At 46.6% G+C, this 17,905-nt stretch overlaps 1 protein-coding gene and 1 long non-coding RNA gene across 3 annotated transcripts in view; one reads left to right on the forward strand and one right to left on the reverse strand.

The window, feature by feature from the left end:
• Positions 1-307: 307 nt before the first annotated feature.
• LOC118016416 lies at positions 308-6,078 on the reverse strand. Its single transcript, XR_004680823.1, has 4 exons — positions 5,853-6,078; positions 4,977-5,053; positions 2,954-3,061; positions 308-408 (listed from the first exon to the last, which is right to left on the reverse strand). It is a non-coding gene; the product is annotated as an uncharacterized LOC118016416 (long non-coding RNA).
• Positions 6,079-8,672: 2,594 nt separating this feature from the next.
• MTCL1 (microtubule crosslinking factor 1) overlaps positions 8,673-17,905 on the forward strand; it is a 120,869-nt gene continuing 111,636 nt past the window's right edge. For both annotated transcript variants that reach the window (XM_035013792.1, XM_035013791.1), the window contains exon 1: positions 8,673-10,103. In XM_035013792.1, coding sequence (XP_034869683.1) covers positions 9,039-10,103 — 1,065 coding nt within the window. In that variant the 5' untranslated portion in view covers positions 8,673-9,038. The remainder of the gene's footprint in view (positions 10,104-17,905) is intronic.

Below are 17,905 nucleotides of genomic sequence, written 5' to 3' on the forward strand. Positions count from 1 at the left end.
ATTCATAAAGATTTTATTTATTTATTTGACAGAGAGCAAGAGAGCACAAACAGGGGGAACAGTAGAGGGAGAGGGAAAAGCAGGCTTCCCGCTGAGCAGGGAGCACGATGTAGGGCTGGATCCCAGGACCTTGGGATCATGACCTGAGCCAAAGGCAGACGCTTAACCATCTGAGCCACCCAGGCACCCTGCAATGGTACTTTTAAAGGCAGCCCGTTCCATTCTATTTAGCTTCTCTCTTTAGGGATAGAAACAATTAAATCCTTCAAATAGTGTATTTCATTCCTTTGAAATAGTGAATAGACAATGAATTTTTATTTTCTTTATCTCTTTTTATGCTTCCATGATTATTTAGTTTTTCATTACTTGATAAATTTCCAAACTCCTTGATGATATTTGAGAAGCACCCTACAGAGAAAACAGAAATAAGTAAACATACTAAGTTGCATGGCAGAGAGGAATGGGGAATTCATGAACTCACTGAATGCTGTATCCTAGATGAAAAAATGGCATTCTGTTGGTGCAAAAAATAAGATCCTCGCATCACTGTAGAACAAAAGCAATTTGTGGAGCTATAAGACTGTCTATTCAGCACCAACTCCAAAGTAGGCTTTGATCTGGACAGCTATTAAGAAGGTTTAGTGGCTCAGGGACTTACAGTCTTTAAATATATAATGATTTTCTAATATTTACACGGTCTTTTTCAAGGGCAAACAAGACCCATTAAAGCATGAAGACTGTGTTTCACAGATTCATATATTTGTAAAATAGAGAATGGTTGCTCTATTCCATTTCAGCTTGATTCCTTGCCTTATGCTGATCCCAGGACCCCGGGATCACGACCTGAGCCGAAGGCAGACGCTTAACAGACTTAGCCACCCAGGCACCCTCTTTAACAGTCTTCTTTCCAGTTATATGTAAAAGAGTTTAACAAAATGAAAAGAGTTCATGTCTTCCCAGTGTCGGTGGACATAAAAAGGGATCAGTCTGATCCAATTTGGAGACATTCTTACCTTGAGGAATGTACATGAGTCATGGGGTGACCTTATATATAGCCTGAGCTGCCTGTTCAGGTCCAGCTCATGACTATTGTCTCATGTCATTATTTTTTTTTTTAAGATTTTATTTATTTATTTGAGAGAGAGAATGAGATAGAGAGAGAGCATGAGAGGGGGGAGGGTCAGAGGGAGAAGCAGACTCCCTGCTGAGCAGGGAGCCCAATGCGGGACTCGATCCCGGGACTCCAGGATCATGACCTGAGCCGAAGGCAGTCGCTTAACCAACTGAGCCACCCAGGCGCCCTGTCTCATGTCATTATTAATAGTGCCCCTTCATTCTCAAATATTCTATGGTCTGATTATGAACACCCTAATCATGGACGGGAGGACTGCTTCAGAATAACAACCAGTGGGTCCCTGTCCTGGGGGTGCCTAACTAGGGGCTGACAAAAGAACAGGATGGCAATGCTCTCCAGGGCCTCTTTCTGCTTTCAAATTCTCAGATCCTGTGGGGAGTATTGAAAGAGACAAATGTGAAATGGACTTATTCTAAGTAATAATACTGAGGGCCACTTGAAAAATATGATTAACATTCAGGGCTCCTGGGTGGCCCAGTTGGTTGAACGTCCGAATCTTGGTTGCGTTACAGGTCATGATCTCAGTCAGGGTCATGAGATGGGGCCCCGAGTCAGGCTCCACACTCAGCGGGGAGTCTGCTTGGGATTCTCTCTCTCCCTTTCCCTCTGCCCCTCCCCACCACTTGTGTGCACGTGTTCTCTCTCTCTCTCTAAAATAAAGGAAACCTTAAAAAAAACATGATTAACTCTCAATAATCTGCCCCAATAGGTTAATCAGGAATATGCATAACTAACATTTGTCATATTTATTCCATCGTATTAACCTCCTTAATTATACTGTTCTATTAAAATTGGTTTATATCGCCTGGTACATTTTGTCTGAGAATGAAGAGAGGTGGCCTACAATTTGCTACAGATAATTCCACATTGATAATTAAAATAGCACATGCAAATTCACCTCAACCCCCAGATTTGTGAAGCTGGGACATACATTAAAGCTTATTAGGTTCAACTCCCTAATTTTATAGATGAGGCCTCTAAGGTCCAGAAAGACTGAGCTATTTTGTCCAAGGTAACTGAACAAATCATCATGATCACAGATCATGTGACACAGAACCCACATTGTTCTATCACCTCACCGGTGAAATTTGCTTGACAGTAATTTTACATAGAAATAGTAATCAAAATGTATTTATATGCACGCTCTTTTGTAGTGTCATATTTCCTGAATTAATCAGGAAACTTATTTAATAAGTACTATGTGCTATGGAAGCTTCTATAAATCCATTGTTCTATTTTTGCTTTCCTTGTAAACCTGCTCTTATTTTATAGGGAAAGAAGAGCTCTGTAGTTGGGAAAGCAGATCAGAGAGATGAAGTGGCTACTGGCATCTTCTATTTCACATCCTCATTTCTGTTTTGAAAGGTAGTAACTGTGTAGATAGAGATATAAATAACAGTTACAATAAAAGCAAACGTACACATGCTATACATTTCAGAAGCTGCATAGTGAAATCTGTAATGTTCTAAATTAAGGGGGTGGCAACATAACACATTAATTTCCCTGAATTTTTCAGAGTATACATGCTGCCGACTAGGAAAGGTAGAGAATTTTTATTAGTTTTCTCTATTTAACAATGTATTTTCCATGTGCATCAAGCTTAGGATCCCAAAATAATTTTTAAAAAATAATTTTAAAAATTTTAGCAGTTATGTTGTCAGAAGAAGGGAGCCCAAATTTCTGTGAATTTATTGAACATGTCAAAAGCTTTTATAAGGGAATACTGCTCCGTTTAATGAAAGGAAGTCTCTTAGAATCACCAACACATCCAGACTCATTTTCTCTGTGCTGGGGAAGGGATGCCATCACAACACTCACCACTAGGGGGCATCCTCCAACACATCTTAGCTGTTTCCCTATAGGAGCAGTGGATCTCAACCATGTCAGCGCAAAGCACCCCCCTTTTCTTACAACCGCCCTTCCGACCTGAAATGAGAATCATTATGTGTGTATCACTCATTATGTATGTATCATACATATCTTTAAAACTCAATATAATGCTCTAATGATAATATAAAAGAGAAATAGTAAGAAAGCAATTTATAACAAAGTAATATGCATTTCCACATATAAAGCTTAGGTACAAATATACTAGAAAATACATATAAAGAAGTAGTCAGATTCTATACATAGAGGCAATTGCTAAAATGCAGACAGATAGGGGTCTGTTATAGCAATAACTCAAACACGTTGAGTGGCGTTGCCATCGATGACAAAATGACTAAAGATGAAGAAGTCATTGTAAATCTCCAAATAAAATTAAGTCAGTCTTGATTTCTATTGCAGCTGCATTCCTTTAAAAAAAAATCCAGTATGGGGCGCTGGGTGGCTCAGTCAGTTAAGCGTCCAACTTTTGATTTCGGCTCATGTCATGATCTCAGGGTCCTGGGATCAAGCCCTGCATTGGGCTCCACGCTGGGAGTGGAGTCTGCTTGAGATTTTCTCTCCCTCTCCTGCCCGCCTCCCCACCCCTGCTTTCTCTCTCTCTCCCAAAAAAAAAAAAAAAAAAAAAAAAAAAATCTAGTATATACGAGAACAACCCTAAAAATTCTGCTTTATACGTGAAAGCATAGTGTTTATGTGTAAAATACTGCTATAGACCAATGTTTGTGTCCCTCTCACCCCCAAATTCATGTGACATCCTAACACCCAATGTGATGGTCTCAGGAGGTGGGGCATTTGGGAAGTGATGATTAGCTCAGCATGGTGGAGGTTTCATGGGCGGAATTAGTGCCATTATAAAGGAGACCTCAGAGGGATCTGCCATGTGAGAACACCAGACACATGTCCCCATGGGAGGACATAAGAAGATGGTAGTCTGCAGTCAGAGAGAGAGCTCTCACCTGAACTTGACCACACGGGTACCCCGGACTCAGACTTCCAGCCTCCAGAATTGTGAGAAATAAATTTCTGTTGTTTATAAGCCACCCAAACCATGGTATTCAGCTATCGCTGCCCAAACAGACTAAGACAGTTACATTCTAGACTCAGATAATGACAGTGCTTTGTTTGGTTTGGTTTTTAACCTATGTGAATGTTTCAGAAGGGCATTTGGAAGTTGGACAGCATGCGGAGCAGCTCTTCTCTGAGCATATTGTGACACCTAACATCCCTGACCCCTCTCCTAAATTCCACAAGTGCCCCAACAACCCAACTGTCATGACAACAAAAAATACGCCAGCAAACTTCCAAAATGCCCCTAGAGGTGCTTCCACCCTCATTGAGAACCACAGGTCAAGAGCAAAAGGGCCTCCTTTCTACCCTCAGGTATATCTTCCTTTAGCTTTCAGATGAGAGGAAGATTCTCCCCTTTCCCTGCAAGACTGGCCCCAGGAGAACCCTTTGGTGGGATGTTGTCTCCAGTTCCGACTTAGAGTACATCTCTATCTCGGTCTCTACAGGTCAATCATCCAGAATTTCACACACAGCATCAGAAGGAGTTTCAAAAAGAAACAGGAGGAAATGTGAAGGAAGAGCATATGACACCTGGAGCTGTGTTAGAAATACCAACACAGGGTTTCTCAGGGTGTGGTCAGACAGTTACCTGCATTGAATGTATTTATTAAAAATACAGATTCCAGGGTTCCACCCCACACCTTTGGAATGAGATCTCTGGGGCATATGGCCCCATAGAATCTGCATTTTTAGTAGCTCACAGGTGCGATGAATGTGCTCCTGTTGTAAGAGCCCCTCAAGTCATCATCATTATCTCCACTACGCACAGCTGCCAATCTGGCCATGAGAAGGGGTCAGTGGGTCCTTGTAGGACTAGCCTGCTTCAGGTCCCACATGAAATTTGGGCAGTAACCCTGCAAGAGAAGCTGGAAGGCACCCCACATACCTCCAGGGTTGGATGCATCTGCTTCAACTTCAGGAGGGTCCCCTGACTTCAGGTTTCCTTTTTTAACCCCAATTTTCCTGAAACATACACACAGCACCCACTCTGTTAAAAATCTTCTCTTCCTACTCTTTTCAAAGAGGGTTACTTCTGATGATTTAAGCGAGGAATAATTTCATATTATAAATGCACTTTTGAGTTAAAATAAGCGGAAAAAAACTAGAAAAGAATGTCCGTAGGTTTGGACAAGTTTTGAGAGTGCAGAAATTCTGTATATAATTCTGTCTGTGCGTATGGCGCAGTAAGGGAAGTGTAGTCCCATGTCATATATATTTTTTTCTACTATGTGTCAAACAAGGTAAAAAAAAATCTGTTTCTCTTTATATAACTGTATAGACACAGACTAAGTTTTCTAACTTTTGCTCCAAGTTGGGTGTGCTCACATTTCAGAGTATTGATTATTCCACTGGTATTAAATAGATGATGGTGATGATAGTGATAATTATACCTTACCTAAGGACACAGAGTATGCTAACTAGTGCCTTAGGCAGGATTTGGACCCAGATTACGTGGTGTGGAAGCCTCAGCTCTTGTCACTATACCACACTGGATACAGCCATACCGAATTACCTATTATACCAATGCTGCTGCATGCAGTTCCCTAGGCCCGTACTTAGGCCTCTGCAAAAGAATGAGAAAATCGGAAACTTCGTATGTAGTGCAAGCGTTTATAACACAGGGTTTACAATGCAATGAATTGGTTATAGAGTGGGAGGTATTGAGAGCCAAACAGGGGACAGTGAAGTAATCCAGAGATCTGCAACCACAAGAAGCCACTAGGACCCTTGACCAAGAGGCAACAGGAGGAGGGGAAGTTACCAGAGGCTTCAGGTCGTCCAGTGAAAGCTGGAACCCCAATAAGCCAGTCCACAAAGGAAACTGGGCCACTCTGAAGAAGTCACTTGAGGCAGACAGAGAAGGTAATAAATAAACCTGGTTTCTCCCTTGCTGTTAAGACTCCAATCTCTACCTGCCAAACCCAATCAGCAAACCTAGGAACCTGGAAAACCAACCCTCATCAGTTGCTCCCCCCTCTGTGCAGAGCAGTCAGGCAAGGACTGGGTCTGAGAGCAGACAGATCCAAAGAGGCACACCCACATGGGATTTTGTTGTTGTTTTCCAGAAGAAAGCACCTTAAGCCTCCTTTAAATAGTAACTCCCAACACCTTTAGACTAACTTAATGGGGCAACAAAATTAAAAAAAAAAATCACATGTGACTTTAAAAACATCTATCATGCAAGCAGATATATTTTTATACCTGTGACTCACTGAATATTAGAAAAAGAAAGCATTATCGAACGCCTCCTTGCCAAGGACCAGCAGAAACAATTGCCAGAGTATGATTTTTGCTTGACTTGTTACCTGAGGGAAAGGGAAGCTGGCTACAAATAGTATGGTCATCTGGCTAGTACTTTTGGAAGGCTAATTTACTGGAACATTTTCAGGTGGCCTTGTGCGTGATTATATATAGTATGAGCAGCTGGCCAGCTTGTGCTAGAAGTCCCGGACATAATTCTTCAGAAATGTAGGGTACTGGAGACTTCTGGGTAATGGAGGAAGTTCTATATGAAGGTCCTGGCCCCTGAGTTACAGTGGGTTGTGCTCCAGGACTGACCGGGCTGCCACTTTCTGATTAACTGACTCCAACTGAGAGTTGGAGCGCCCTCTAGGGGAGAGCTCGGCACCCCCCTCTCCACCCCCCACCGTGGCTGGGCACTAACCCCCCACCCCTTCCCTTCTGCAGTGTTGTTACTTACCAGTGTCCTTTTTCTTCAAATACTCCATGAAATACGGCTGTGGTCTTACTAGATATTGCATCAAAGGAGATTCAGTACAGATTATATTCTGAGTGTGCTGTCACACAGAGGATTGCAGATAAATGACTCACAGAAAACATGAACAGCAGCAGAGAGGACGGGGTCCCAGTGCCCTCAGAGCTCAGCCACAGAAGATGGCCCAGTATCACTGCCAGCATCTAAGGAGAAGCAGACAGGATGTCTTTTGGGAGTATGATTCTCCTGATTTACATTTTTTAAAAAATCACTTTATCCTGTATTTTTTGAAGGAGGTGGCTCAGTAGGGTAATTTGTGGTTAAGATCATAGACCTTGGAGCCTCTTCTTCCTTGTATCTTTCCAAGTCTGTCCGCTTTTCTCCACCCCTACTGCCATAAACGCCTGGTCTGTGCTTGTTGCTACACCACTGACTGCTTCCCCTCATGGGTCTTCCTCTCCTCACTGCTGCAGCCACTGGGATCCTTCTAGGCAAATAAGATCAGCCATGCTCACCATCCTCCAAAGGCTCCCCCATCCCTTAGGATAATAGCCACAGGATATTTGGTTGCACACGCCCCCATCTCTCACCTACAACCCCTGCTCTGTAAATCCTGGGCACCCAACTATATCTCAGGAAAACGCCAATCTTCCCAGGTGGGGGGCAAATGCCCACCCTAGCAACTCGTAATTATTGCCTGTCCCTTTGCCTCCTGGCAAAGCCAAGTCTAGAGGACAGGCTGGGCCTTCGTCCTTTGAGTATTACCCAACATCCAACGTCTGGGACAAAACCTGCACTCAAGGATATTTGAAAAGTACTTTACAGTTTGCACAAGTGTTCCTCACATCCGCCCATTTAATCCTCCCAACACTCACCTAGCAGTATTTTCTAATTATACAGGCAGGAGAACTGAGGCTTGAAAAGGTCAGTGGCCCACGTTAGACTCTCAAGTGGCAGAACGGTTACTCACAGCCGTGGTTCTCTGAGGGGACAGCACATAGGGCTGAAAATTCTACAGACTTGGTGTGAATCCCCACCCAGCCATGGCCTGGCTAAAGCACCGACTTCACCTCCCTGCGCCTGTGTCCTCATCCTTAAAAAAGACAGTAATTCCAATTCGGGCTTATTATGAGGATTGAATAAAACAATGCCTATGGAATGTCTACAGTGCCTAGCTCCCAGTCGGAACTATAAATGTGAGTTCCCTTTCTGACCCCAAGCTTGGTGAGCGGCTTCTATTTCTCCAGCAGCTCCTTGGTCTCTGAGCTCCGGAGGCCACTGGGGGTGCCAACTGTGGAGCACCGGGCCCGTTTTGACGTGATAGCTGCCAGCGGGTACCAGCTAGTCCTTAAAGAAGTGTGGGGACTACGGGCACAGCCGTGAGAAGACATTGGAGAGGGAACTAAGGGGCCCTAGGAGGCAGGGGTTGAATGGGGGGGCCTGTGGGGAGCGTTGGCCGACATCAGCGGGAGAGCTGGCACCCCACTGCACGCACCACAGAGGGGTCCGCTCACGTCTCCCGGACCTCCAGTCTCCCGCAAGCAGTCAGCGCCCGCCTCTCTCCCACCCCACTTTACCACTGCTACTCCCTTCCCTCCCCAGCTCTAGGCACTGTCCTTAGAACCACAAAAAGCAAGGAGGGTCCCTGGGCGAAGCAAGGTGGAGGCCGCGGCTCGCGACCCGGGCGCGAGGCCCGGGAGCGCAGGCTCCGCCCCCACCCCGGCGCCGGCTGGCGGGAGGCGGGACATGCGCACGCGGTGGCTGGGCGCAGGGCGCCGGGAGGCGGGGGAGCGCGCGTGCAGTACCTCTCCGCTGGAGCCGGCGGGCGCTGCGGGGAGCTGGTTTGCCGTGGGCGGGGAGCCGGACGCGGGAGCGGGGAGCGCGCCGCCAGCGGGCGAGTGCGGGTGTGCGAGGCCGCGGCGACGGGCCCGCGAGCCTGGAGCGCCGCATCTAGGAGATGCGAGCGGCAGGGAGCCGCCGCGCTGCTGTGCCGGGTGAACTCGAGCGGCAGTGACCTCAGCGAGGGGAGAGCGGGAGGACGGCGGCTGCCAGCCCCGCGGGGACCCTGGGGGCCAGGGGTACGCGGGGCACGGCGGCGGCGCGGGAGCGCGGGGCGCAGACCGGGCGGGGCTGGGGGACAGTGATGAGAGGGCGCGCGGGGAGGCTGCACGCCGCCGCCGCCGCCCGGAGCATCTGCCGCCCGAGCTGCTGCTCGCGGCCCCGGACCCGGCCATGGAGACGCTGAACGGCCTCGCGGGCGGTGGCGCCCCGGACGCGAAGCCGCTCCCGCCCGGCCAGCACCATCGCCACCACCACCTCCACCCGCTGGTCGAAGGTAGGCGGCTGCACCGCGCGCCCTCGCCCGCCAGACCCTTCCTCAAGGACCTGCACGGTCGACCCCCGGCGTCCGGCCCGGCTCCGGCCGCCTCCTCCTCGGGCCGAGCCCCGGCGCCCGGCACCCCGCGCTCGCCCAACCTCGCGGGCAAAGCACAGCCCTCGCCGGGAACCCTGGCCGCGCCCGGCCGCCTCTCTCGGCGCAGCGGCGGCGCCCATGGCGCGAAGGACAAGCCGCCGCCGGGCGCCGGAGCCAGGGCAGCGGGCGGCGTCAAGGCCGCTCCGGGCCTCAGGAGGGCGGCGCGCACGGCGCCCGCGGAGCTGCTGCCTCGGGCGGGGAGGCCGCCGCCGCCGCCCGGGACCGAGCCGCTGTCCGCCGCTGCCAAGGGCCGCAAATCCAAACGCGGCTCCGGGGCGTCCCCCGCCCATGTCACCGGGCTCCCGGTCCCCGCCGCCCCGATCCCCGCCGTGATCCTCGCCGTGACCTCCTCGGCCGGCTCCCCTGCTCCCGGGTCGCGCATCAGCCACACGGACAGCAGCTCGGACCTCTCCGACTGCCCCTCCGAACCCCTGTCCGACGAGCAACGCCTGCTACCCGCTGCCAGCAGCGACGCCGAGTCTGGCACGGGCTCCAGCGACCGGGAACCGCTGCGAGGAGCCCCCACGACGAGCCCCACAGCTCGCGGGGCGCCGCCCAGCAGCCCCGAGCCCCCGGCGCTCCTCGCCGCGCCTCCCGCCGCCGGCTCCTGCCTCGGGGGTCGGAGCAGCTCAGGTGGGGTCCCCGCGGAGTCCCCGGGAACGGGTGTGGCAGAGGATGCCGGGGGGCGCGCGCCGCTCGAGCGAACGGTCCCCGGGATCCTCAAGGAGCCCGGTCCGGGCGAGCAGACCCGACTGGTACCGGCGGAGGAGGAGGAGCTGCTGCGGGAGATCGAGGAGCTGCGCTCGGAGAACGACTATCTCAAGGTGAGCAACCGGCTCCGCAGCAGGTGTCCCGGAGGCGACCCCAAATGGTCTGGGTGCGGCCGGGGACCCACGAGCCCAGCCTTTCCGGTCCTGACAAGCACGTTCTCTCTTCTGGCTTTCGCTTTCCCGCCCCCGCACACACTGGGCTTTGGGAGCTTAAGCTAAAACTTCTGGAAGAGCAGCAAGACCTGAGGGTCTGGGCGCGTTCTCACCCCACTTAGCTTTACTTGTTTCTTGAAGTCTTGCTTTTTCGTGCTGACGCCTTTGCCTCTGTAGCTGTGCTGGGGGAGAGGTGGCCAGAATCATTTTGGATACGCAGCTGACCGTCCCCCCGGCCAAAATATGCCCACTCTCACCTGTGGGATCTGGCTACCCTTAGCCAAGGAGCTCTGGGCTCTGCCCAGTGCAGGTGTGTGTAGGTTGTGGAGCCTGCTGTGGGCCAGGCTGTGAATGTGCCAGATGCTTTTCCTGCATTTATACAAAGTGAGGCCCCCTCTTTCTCTCTGGGGGGCCTCCGTGTTTTCAGTGATAAACCTTAAGTTCAGGGGTCCCATGAGTGTGGCCCGGTTTGAGGCAGGGGGTTTGGTGGGCTTGGCCGGCCTGTCCTTTGTAGGTGTCCACAAGACGGTTTTCCTTGTCAGGAGAGGCCACTTGATTCCCCAGCACTTTCGAGGGAATTGCAACCTCTGCCGCCCTATCTCCAAGTATTTCTTGTGAGGTCCTGCTAGTAAAGGCCTCCTCTTGGTCTTCTTAGCTTTGGGTCCCTCAATCTGACTTCCATCTTTTCTCCCAGGAGGAGGGCAGTTGGCCCCGCAGAACAGAGGACTTAGTGTGCGGGGTGAGGGGGGGTCAAGAGAATTCAAGTGACTTGAGAGAAAATAAGGGGGAAGTGAGTTGGGGGCAGCTGTTTTATTATAGTTTTCAAGTTAGTAAATTACTACAGTGGTATGAATCTTCTCATGTTTCTTTTAAGATTCTAATATATATCTCCTTCCAAACCAGCGGGTGGCCTTTCTTTATCTAGGTTATGTCATTTGTACTTTCTTTTCAGCAAATGCTGAACCTACCCAAATGAGGCCCCGTTTTTGGCCAGGGGGACCAAGGGCCTGGGCTTATTTAAGTGGTAAAGTGTGCAGTTCAAATTGACATCAGAATAGGTTTATGGCTGAGTATTCTAAACCTAAACCTCTTATCAGGAGCTGCTCTCCCCAACTGAGCCCAGTAGTTGTTTTGCCTGCAAAGAGGTAGCAGTGAGGCAGAGAAGGAGAGGTGAGAACAGATTGGGAGTTTGGAGTAAGATGTTTCAAGCAGTACATTTGCTTGTGTCACCCACTCTTATGTAATAGACAACAGAGTGATTTTCAAAGGTGCTGAAGAGAAAGACCAGTGATGTTGTATGTGACTCCATCTTGAAATCAGCACTTTTGTAGATCTTCAACAAATGTAAACTCCTTAAGGGCCAGAAAGATGATCTCGTTGGGTTATAGCGCCAGCTCTTAGCATGATCCCTGACCCACAGTGTTTCTGATTCAATGACGTTTATCCAAATCACGACCTGCTAAACAACAGGAAATTGAGCGTTCTGTAAAAGAAGTTTCCCATTGCGTCTTTGATCTTAAGGTAGGCAGCTCAACAGTCATTTCAGAGTTCATTCCTAAGTAACTGTTTATTTGCCTTATCCTTTCACATTGGTCCATTCTCAGTGAACGAACTACCTGTCTGACCCTGGAGTCTGATCTCGTGTATTTGGTATTTCAGTGAGTCTTCACAACAACATAGGGTATAATTGTGGTCATTTTTATCATAACCCCAGTTTCATAGACAAGGATGCTGAAAGCCCAGAAACCTTACATGACTCGCCCAAGGCCATACAGCAAGTAGGAGGTGCAGCTTCTCTTTTCCCAGCTCCAGACCTTTTGCTTTTTTCACCGCAGCAGGCTGCCTTTCTCAGTGTATGCCGCTTGCTTTAGTGTTGTTTATTTAGCTTGAAATGTTCTCAATGTTTAGCTTTCCTAGGGAGCCTCTTTTCATTTTAGGTGAAAGAGCCGTAATGAACACCTCTCCACTAGCCTATGTACAGATGGTCAAATAAATCCCACTGACAATGCTTAATTTGTGGGAAATGTAGGGTTGCTGGTTCCTGTGGAGAAAGTGTCATGGCCAACCATTCTCCCTGCCTGAGTGCATCTCCCACCCTGTCTTCTGACAGCAGGAGAGAGAAGTAGGTAGAGGAGCTCAGAAGGAAGCTAGGAAACCAAAAGTCTGCACACAGATGTATGTGTAAGTTATGTGTTTGGTTATTCAGGAGCTTAAGTTACAATTGTTCATTTCGGGAGAAAACACAGCAATCCTGGTAGATTAAGGTCAGTGAGCATGCCCACTGGTGCAAAATGGGGCTGTGATCACGAGTGATCTCAACGGGCAGAGGCGGGCGGGCATGCCTTGGCACAGGGTGTATAGAGCGTGCACATTATAAATCAAAGCTTACCTTTTTAATGCTCTCGTTGCTCACTGGTACTTTTTTCTCATGGTCGGTAAAAGCTCATCCTTCACCAACTGCTTTCCTAGGGAATGTTGCACAGGGCTCTCATGATTAGACAGAGCATTCCTCTATTCAAATGTTACCTAACAAGAAGAGCCTTGACCCAGAAATTTTACTTTGGTATATTCTGGAGGATTGTGACCATGTTAAGCGTCCCCTTCTTTCCCAAGTCAGTTCTGTCACCATTACCGTGCAAGACTGTCACCCTTCCTGAGCTGGAATGACCAAAGGGTAATCAAGCAGCTACATAAGGCCTGCAAAGCCATAGGGGGATGTCTTACTGATTGAGAAATTCAAGTGGAATTCTCTTGGTTTTTAGCCGGTCTGCTGTATTTTCTAACAGATGTCGGTTGTGCTGCATGGGGCTGTCTGGGGCATCCCTGACTCTGCTTTCTCTTTCTAATTCTACCTTCATCAGAGGGCACCAAGGTAGCACAATTATTCAATCCAGGCGGCTGGCTTTATATGTGAAAACACAGTCAGAAAAGTAGTCTTGCCCCATTACCCCTGATGAACTTAAATATATCTGGAAGTCTTCAGACATTCAGGTGAGAGGTTGAGTCCAGTTGTCCAGAGGCCTTTGCTTCTTTTTCAAACTGAACCCAGGCACGTTTCTCAGTGACGAGTGCATGGACAAAATGCTGTGGGTGTGTTCCCTGCCTGCCTGCCACCACTGGGTTTTGCTCGAGTGCTCTGAGACAATCAGACCAGCCTTAGTGCTCATCATGAACATATTGTGTCCTCTGTTTCCACCGGCTTTTCAGGAGGATTTAATCACTTTCAGTTTATTGGCCTATTTTGATAATGCCGTTCAGATTCCTGGTGACGTGCTCACAATGTCCCCTCCACTTGTGTCCAGATAGTGTTCTCCAAAGCCCCATTGTCCTGCAGGATGGGCACAGGTTGGTGTGGGGGAAGGGCTGCTTTTTTTTTTTTCTTTTTGCTCTGCTTTCTCAGTGATTCCATAAGAATTATTTTTGTTTCAAACAAAAGTCCTCCTGTCAGGAGAGGCCACTTGATTCCCCAGCACTTTCGAGGGAACTGCTACCTCTGCCGCCCTCTAGCTACTAGGGCAGCCAACATCCGATCATTTGAGAGAAGTGATTTCCTAAGGGAGATTATTGGTAGGGTCATTTGGGGTTTTATAGGTTGCAGTGTATCACCACTGATCCAGCCTTACCACCCAGTTTCTCACCTGCGTAGTCTTTTAAGTTTCAAACTCTGAAATGGTAAATTTGGCCCTGTGAGTTCCAGGTGCTCAGTGTGGCCTGGAGCGGGGACGCTGAGGCAAGAATAAACAGTTCTGAACAGCTCAAGTGTCGAGCTCTTCCTCTCCTCTGACTTTCTTTTGGAAGGGTTAAAGTGGACAGTGGTCCTGTTCTTTCCTGACATTCCACTTTCCACACCCATTCTTTATTCAGCCTGCGAAATATAATAATCTATAATAATCTTAGGTGGTGAGATAATATAGACCAGGGCAAACAGAGCCCATCAGCTGCTGGGTTAACTGTCACTTGGTAAACAATGGTTAGCAGCCCCCTGCCTTATCTACAGCTGGGACTGTGCAGAGAACATTTTCATTGTCCCGAGGGAAATGAGGTGGATTATTTGTATATTACAGCAGAGGATCTTTCTGTCTGCAACTTCCAGAAGATGGAATTATTGCAACAGTAGCCCAGATGACTGCTCCCCTGTCCAAATTGGGATCTATTTAAAGGAGGGTTATTAAAATATTAATGTAGAACCAGTTATTGGTTTCACGTTGCTTGAAGGAGATTAAGATTTGAATACAGCTATCAGTATGATCAAGAGTTTGCATCCCTTAAATTAAGATATGGTGGATTCCGTTTTTATTTTTTATTTTTCGGGTGAAACTTTTTGTGGAAGTTTATATTGAAATGCTTCATTTTAATCTTGGTTTACTCTAGTGCATACATGGTACCTCATTATTTCTGTAATTTGATGTATATAATAAGGCTTGATCTGTTATCTGCAGGCAAAGGGGAGTAGTTTGGGAGCTTCACACTCCTTCAAGATTTCATTTTATGCACAAAATTTGAAAAATAGATTAAATTAAAACTAAATTAGCTTTTCAATGAGGTAATGATCTAACAGTGAAGTATGCAACAGACCTGGTGTTAATTCTACATAAAACTGTTGATTAAGGGCAAGTTTTTTCCTTAGTTTCTGTGTATAAAAAAACAACAGCAATTTTCTACTTTTACTTACTATGTCTAAAATTATATTTGCCAGAAACATACGTTCTGCTTGATTTGGTTTTCTTAAACATTTAAAAAGCAGACATCTTTAAGGTTCTTTAATACAACGTATTCTAAATTAGAGCATGCTGCCAGAAAAATTAACATAGTGGTAGCCTGAAAATCACTATCCATCAAGACCCTAATCTGAATAATCACAGTTTTTGCTTTTCAAATGTCTGCTGCCAGCTTACATGGTTTATAATTTGCTTTTCTTGTAACTTCTTTTCACTGAACCTGAAAACTGCTTTTTTTCAAGGCTCTATGAAAAGAGTTGAATCACTGACCTTGGTCCCAGACTAGTGTTGAAAAGCCATTTAAATGTTTAGAATCTTGATTTTCTCATTTTTAAAATGGGAATATTAATATCTTCGCTGCATATTGCAGTGTTTCTCTGAGGGCCAGTTGAGAAAATGGATATGCTCACACATTGACAGTTTAGTCAAGATCTAAAAATGTTAACTTGCATTATTATGTCATACCTATGGTGGAAGCATGATTTAAGGCTTATTATTGTTTCATTTGTCTTGGTTGTTGCAAATAATTCATAGTATTTACTGGAAAGAGCACGTGGATGTGCAGTCTAGCTTCTATTTATTAGCTAGGGAGGCTTTGGACATGCTAACCAGCATGGGTTTGCTCTCCTTGTCTATGAAATGGGTAATATGTTCCTGGCAGGGTGAGAATAGGGTTAGTAATGAAGGTAAAGTGCTAAATGAGATATCTTCTGTTCTACAAATTTAGATAAAATCTGAGTTATAAAGGCAATGATTCAAATACATGCAATTACAGTCTCTGCCTAATTTTCCTTTCAGTGCAACTAATGTTGGTGATTATTTATGCCAAAAAATGTTAGCTGTTTATATCTGGCCTACTGAATGATTTGGAGGTGCTGGTTCATCTAGCCCTTACACATGTTTTTCTTTTAGCTTGTGTAGTTATTTACGCATCTATAGAGCATATGCAGCATTTGATATTTGGGTCCATGAGGGTCCTCCTGGTACAAAATCTGAAAGCTAGAGAACAGTTTTATACCCAAAAGTTGTATCTTATGTTTTCTTATGGCTTTTTTGCACTTTGAAAACTTTTGTTTGAGTAACAGGTAATTCCAGGCATTAATGACTTTCTAGAAGGAAAAGCAATCACAGACAATTCCTTCTGTGAACAGAATGGCCACAGTTGCTATATATTTGTATGTATACATATACATGTCATGATTATTGCTTGTATCGAACTATGTGTTAGTTACACAATGAAACAATTATCTTTTAACTGTACTCCGACACAAGTAGAGAATAGGCTTTTTCTGAAAAACCCATCATATATATAGGTAGAACCCGAGAGAAACTTGACCTTGATTTTGAAGCTTCGGGATTAATTACCTAATCTTTACCAGAAGATTGACACCCACAAGGCCTGTGTTAAAGTTTGCAGTCTGCAGCTGGTCTCCCCCAGCATGGGGCGGGTCAGGGGCATGGCTCCCACACAGCATTACAGCCTCAGCGTAGGGATCTGGCATCAGTCTGCCAATTTACTCTTTGCTGATGTTGGCAAAGACCGTTCTGAAAGAGCTGCGTTCTCTCATTCCCTGTAGAGCCCCGCCTGTCCATCCTGTTCACATATGTTCAACTGACTGGCTTCCACGCTTGGTCTGTGAACTCCCAGTCGCAGCGAATTTTCCTACTAGGAACAAGATGTATAGGAAGAGCTCTCCATGAAGGAAAACAGGAAGGAAACAAAACTTGCTTATACTTCACAACACTTTTCAATGTTAAGATTTACCTTTTTCTTAAGACACACTAGAACATCTTATATTTTTAATGAGGTTGTGACCGCTGCTATAGAAATTTTGTAAGAACATTCAGAAGCTGAGAAAAAACCACTTTATATCAATTTACTACTGGGGCGTGGTAAAGCTTTTCTTCTTTAACATTCATTCCTCTTGGCAGTCCATTCAGACAGGCTCCATTTGGAGTCATGATCAGTTGAGTAGGCCATTCTCTTCGTTAGGGTAGTGTGGACAGATTGGGGAGAAGCTACAGGCTGCGGTTTGGGGGAATGAGATGCTACATCTGTGCTCTTTCCAGTGGACCACTGCATATGGTTGAGGTTGGCTGGGCAACTGTCTTTACCCTGTCTGTGCCAATTTGTACTTTTCCATAAAGAGTACAAAATCTGAAGGTGGAAGATTTATTTGTTACACTTAAACTTTTCCAGGTTAAATTACTCTTCAGGAGATTGCCTTCTGGTCAATTTCTTATCTACCTGAGGCTTTGATGTTGAGAAGCTGTCCTTGTTTATTATAAGTAAATCCCTGCTTTTAAGAACAAATGCAGGATTAGTGAGAGTGGAGAGAATCAGGAACAAACTGAGTAGCAGGAGGAGAGCTGACAACTTAGGGTGTCCACATCGTGGAGAGTTTTTTCCTTGACCCTCACTGTTAATTGAACAAAACAAAAAGGAATGACTGAATGTATCCTAGTCTGGAGACATTTAAACCATCAGTGATTAAACTAATCAAGAAAATGACTAGAATGCTTTTCTTAATCTTCCACCTTCCAAATTACTCCTTGTTAAAATCTTTTGTAATATTTCAATAGAATTTCTGTCTCGCATATTGCAGCTACATCTGTGGGTTTGGGAATAATTCTTTGTAATTAGGTTACAAGACTGGAACAAAACAAAGGTGCATTTGTGTTTGATTTTGGTCGTCCTTACAATTTGGTCTTTGTTGGGATTGACCAATGTTCCTGTGTGTTCATCCCACCAATACTTATTGAGGGCCTGCTGGGCGCTGTGAATGCAGGGAAGCTGCTACTCACATTTCAGTATGGGCGACAGACAAGAATAGGAAGAAGCACAATTAACTAGTAGCTGGTGATAAGAGGTGGGAAGAAAACAGAGCAGGGCAGGAAGAATTAGAGACGGTGTGGTTGGGAGGATGGGTGGTCAGGAAAGGTGCTGTGTGTGTGCCTTCCAGATGATGTGACAATGAGTTCTGT

Source organism: Mirounga leonina, unplaced genomic scaffold (assembly GCF_011800145.1).
Source record: "Mirounga leonina isolate KUSES-001 unplaced genomic scaffold, KU_Mleo_1.0 Mir_167, whole genome shotgun sequence".
Taxonomy (NCBI): domain Eukaryota; kingdom Metazoa; phylum Chordata; class Mammalia; order Carnivora; family Phocidae; genus Mirounga; species Mirounga leonina.